This window comes from Odontomachus brunneus, unplaced genomic scaffold (assembly GCF_010583005.1).
Source record: "Odontomachus brunneus isolate Ranch 3 - 2012 unplaced genomic scaffold, Obru_v1 Obru_scaffold_096, whole genome shotgun sequence".
NCBI classification, from domain to species: Eukaryota; Metazoa; Arthropoda; class Insecta; order Hymenoptera; family Formicidae; genus Odontomachus; species Odontomachus brunneus.
In genome coordinates this window covers 347,857-352,514 of record NW_022639546.1, presented here as the reverse complement: position 1 = coordinate 352,514, position 4,658 = coordinate 347,857, and the positions used below count along the sequence as shown (strand labels likewise).

General features: G+C 34.9%; 1 protein-coding gene across 1 annotated transcript in view; it reads left to right on the top strand.

Moving 5' to 3' along the window:
• Positions 1-2,018, top strand: part of LOC116848454 (putative glutathione-specific gamma-glutamylcyclotransferase 2) — a 6,430-nt gene extending 4,412 nt beyond the window's left edge. Inside the window, exon 5 of the mRNA XM_032824564.1 lies at positions 1,213-2,018. Within this exon, the coding sequence (XP_032680455.1) occupies positions 1,213-1,480 (268 nt within the window). The 3' untranslated portion in view covers positions 1,481-2,018. The remainder of the gene's footprint in view (positions 1-1,212) is intronic.
• The last annotated feature ends 2,640 nt before the right edge of the window (positions 2,019-4,658 follow it).

Genomic DNA, 4,658 nt, shown 5'->3' with positions numbered 1-4,658 from the left:
CAGCACGGCTTGAGTGGTACACGCTTCCGAAATGTTGAAGAAGTGCGAGAATGGGTGGACGAATGGATTGCTTCGAAACAAACATCGTTTTATCGAGATGGTATCGCCCAGTTGCCAGAAAGATGGCAAAAAGTTGTAGAAAGTGATGGAAAATACTTTCATTGAAATAATTTAAATAAATTTTTTACAATAAATGCTTTTTCTCAGTATTTTTTGGGCGGAAACTAAGTTAAGGTCCTAATATATCTATAATATCTTATGATATAATATCATATATCTTATGATATAATATCTACTTATGATATATTATACCCTTATAGAAAAGTATCACTGACTGTGATAAATTGGCAGTAATAAATAGTAATTTTATTATTCGTACGAGTAATAAAATTATTGAACGACAGTAATTATCACTGGCCAAATTATCACTTATCAGTATTAAATTTCTATAAGGGTATCTTATGATATAATATCTACTTTTTATTATACTTCGTTACACTTTTGCTATCCATTACACTTCTTTTCTATTTATTACGCTACTTAAGCATTTCTATTTTGAAGTAATCATTATATTGTCAAAGTAAATTTATTGATGAATGAAAAGATCGTCTTTAAATGGATACACGGAGAAAAATAATTTGCTGGCAAATTTACTGTTGGTCCAAAATCTTTTCGTTATTATATGGACAGCAAAAAGATTTACTAAGAGTACTAATCACTATTTGTTGGATATAATTTGCTGAATCTGCAAATTATTTTGCCATAAGAACCATGATGGATTTATATAAACAGTTGCAGTTTTGATCCGATGTTGCAAATAAATTTGCAAAGGATACATTATTTTGCATCAATAGCAAATTAACATGATTCTTAGGACAAATACATTCGACAAATTTTTTCTATCCTGGCAACAAAACTACTTTTGCTCTGATAACGAATAATTTGTAAAATTAGTTACGTCAACTAAATTTTTTTGGTGTCACTATGAACATGCAGTGACGATTTTGCTAAAAGAGCAAAATTATTTTTCTCCGTGTATTTTCACATGCGATGGGATACGTAATTTCAACCATACGCCGATACAGTTGTTGCGGAAAGTTCGGAAAGCTGCTGCGGTCGCGTTAATATTAAATACCTCATTCGATACGCTAATGTTATCGATTGCGTTGATCATGTAATAAAACGACACGTTTTGCATGTGACTTGTGACAGATTGGCGGAGTTCGTGCACCGTTACTTGCCTGAGGCACACGACGAGCATCTCTTTACGTTGGAGCTGCTGGTGCGCTCCAGGATAAAGGAGAAGAACATGTGCCTGGCGACGCTGATGGGAAACCGCGACTTCATCATCGATCTCGAGGACACGGAAGCGGCGGTTCACGCGGAGAATCACGCGGACGGCAACGAGCAATCTCGCGGGAACTCATTACAGTTTAGCGCGCGAATAACATCAAAAACTCTGCGCTGCCTGAAGATGTAGTCAATTGCGATATAGCAATTGTGTTATACAGTGAAAAAACCTATATGTGTAACAAGCAATGACTGAAAGTAAAAAAACGATAGCTTATCGTATGCAACTACCTCGTATTTATGTCTTTAAGTAATCGCACATAAAGCAGACTTAGTCAATATGAACATTAACAAATTTTCGCGCTGACACACATGTGATGCTGATAATGCGAACGTGTTATTTTTTTCGCGGACACAAATACAGATTATTCCAGTAACGATTAACAAATATCAGCTGACAATAATGGAATGAGTCCTTAGACCTTTGGGAGGTTAATTTCTCTGATTATTTTGAAAGTGCAAATTTTAAACTAATTGAATTATAGTTAATTTAAGAATGAACGTTCTACATTTCGTTTCACATTTGAATACCTTCTCTTTTAATGCTCTTTGCTCGGCTGTGTTGAATTATATAGAGTTAAATATATGCGTAAATGCGTGTTGCTTTTCATATGTATATGTGTATGTGTGTACGAGAGCGCGCGCGTGTAAATATATGTATAATCGAACGTTGCGCATTGTACTAGTTTTACATATTATTTTTAATATTTAATTTTGAATATGGCAATAATTTTAATTACCAAATTGTTGCCACATCATTTGGTCAACTTTAATTAGTTGCACTTCTCAAGCGTGATTTATCACTTCTAGCAAAGCCTCCAATAAAGTATTATATTATTATAATTTATTGTTAGTATGTTTTCACAATAACAGAAGAAACTTTTGATTAAAAAATGCTAGTTTAAATTTCATGAAATATACATTGATGATGATCATTAATAAATCATGTCGTTCGCATGATAGATACGAACCATTCTAAATTATTAAGCTGAGATTCGAACCGAAATAGTTTGAGTCTTCGCTAAATTATTAAGTCGAGATTTGAACCGAAATGGTTCAAGTCATTACTAAATTAGTCAAAAATGGTTTAAGCGATACCAAAATTCAGTGATTTTTGTTAAAATTTTGCGTAATATCGGTATAATCAGTTTTTTCGGCTATAGCTTTAAAGACCGTCAGGTCTCCATAAATTTTCGTGCTGGCGTAAGAGTCTCAAGAGACCCGAAGATAACTGATTCTTCAATTCAGTTATCTTCTTCAGAAGGATTACATTATCGGCAAATTTTTAATTATCTGATAAAAATAACTGGACATTCAGTGTGCACAATGAAATATTAAATTTATTATAATTTAATATTACATTTAATATTATACAAGTTAATGAATTATTAAATATTTTATAACGTACAAATATTTTTTTAATGTCTTATTGTTATATATACAGGAGTATAATAAAATGTATTTAATATTTTTATGAAAGTGTGTATATTTTTGTTGTTATCATTTACTCTGATTTTAAATATTATTATCAACAAATTTACCGACAGAAGGTAAATAGAGAAATTCTGTAATACATAAAATCCCGTAAGACCAATCGGGATCTTTAGTATTAAATCTCGTCGGTTAGTAAGAGAGTTATTACTTAAAGATAAAGAAGATCACTACCATTGTTAAAGCGAATCGCTACCTTTTCAAGCCTCTCATTCAACTTCCACAACGTTATGTCTTCCAGATTGTATATTTTATGCGTACATTTAAAAAAACAAATATTTTTCAATGAAATTGTATTATTTCGAAATAAAAATACTTGTTCAGAATATGTTATCTGGAGAAATTCTTATACTTTTACTACTTGGGATGAAAGCGTATTTCATCTGTTCGTTTTCGAATGGACAATAGCTTCGCGTTCGACCGAAAAATGTTATTTTACAAAAACGGAATTCGCGATAAAGCAAGACCGATCCGTCGAGAAACTCATGAACGGTACATCGCAATATAGAACAGCCATTCATCCAGCCGCTTAGACTCTCTATGAATATTAGGCTGCCTATCCTACGGAACGCTGCGCTGCATTTTAGCTACCATTATTTTACGTAATAATTCGAACGTTCGAGTTTTAGAGAAAAATTTCCTGGAGAACAGCCGATAACAGTACTGTAACGGAACAATCGTGCCCGCGCGCCCCGTTCTATTAGCCATATTATACATGCACATATGCACGAAGGAAAAACGGCGAGGAGAGAGAAAGAGAGATAGAAGGAAGGAAAAAAGAAATATAAAGAGAAATGTAACGTTACATTCAATTCCTGACGATCCTGGCGATCGATTACAGCGATGTTAGTGATTGCTCGGCGATCGTGAAAGCGACTTGCCAAAATTTGGAGAAGATTACCCCGACGAAACCTCGCGCTGATAATCGTATGGTAGTTAACGCAATTGATGCGATTAACTCTCATAGTGCTGAACAACGATATATCGTTGTTAACAACACTTGCGAAAAGTGCCAACGACGATATATCGTTGCGCATACGATGCTACTGGACTATCCGCGTCGCGGGAGAACTCTGCCTCAAAACTAATGCTGCAATTCTAAGCAGAATCGTAAGTTGCTCTCGTCAGAACTTATGAGTAGATTTACAAGTCTATGCAATATCATATATCGTACAATTACTCGTAAATACCTACGATTTCATGTAATTTACGGTATTTATAAGTGATTGTACGACATATGATATTGCATAAACTTGTAAATCTACTTATAAGTTCTGACGAATTTTCCGAGAACAAGTTACTTACGATTCTGCTTAGAATTGCAGTATAATTTTATAAGACGTTATAAATGGTTGAATTTCTCTTAAAAAATGCCATGTATTTAGGTGTTCCACACGCTCAGGTACATTTTTTTCGATCGGCACTAAAAGGGTTAATGTCGCGGGCGGCAACAGAAAAAGAGATTCGCCGTCGAAATGCGTCAAGCAGCGCTCGTCGAGCCAACGCGGAGGAAGCGGTTCTTTCTCTCGTTTTCTTTGTTTCCTTGTCAACTTTGATACGTTTTCAAGGATTTAGATTCATACTTTCGCCAGTGCGCGTTACATGTGCTTGCGTATGACATACCGATTCATGTAACGGATCGTTTGCGATAACGTTGTATAACCGTGAATGAATATTAAAACGCAGATCTGTATCGCGCCATTCTCGAAACGAACGGCACAACCGTGGAATAATTTCTCGCATCGATCCGAAAACAGATCGCGTAACGAGGAGGGCGGGAGAAGGAAGGGGAAGAGAGAGAGAGAGAGAGAGAGAGA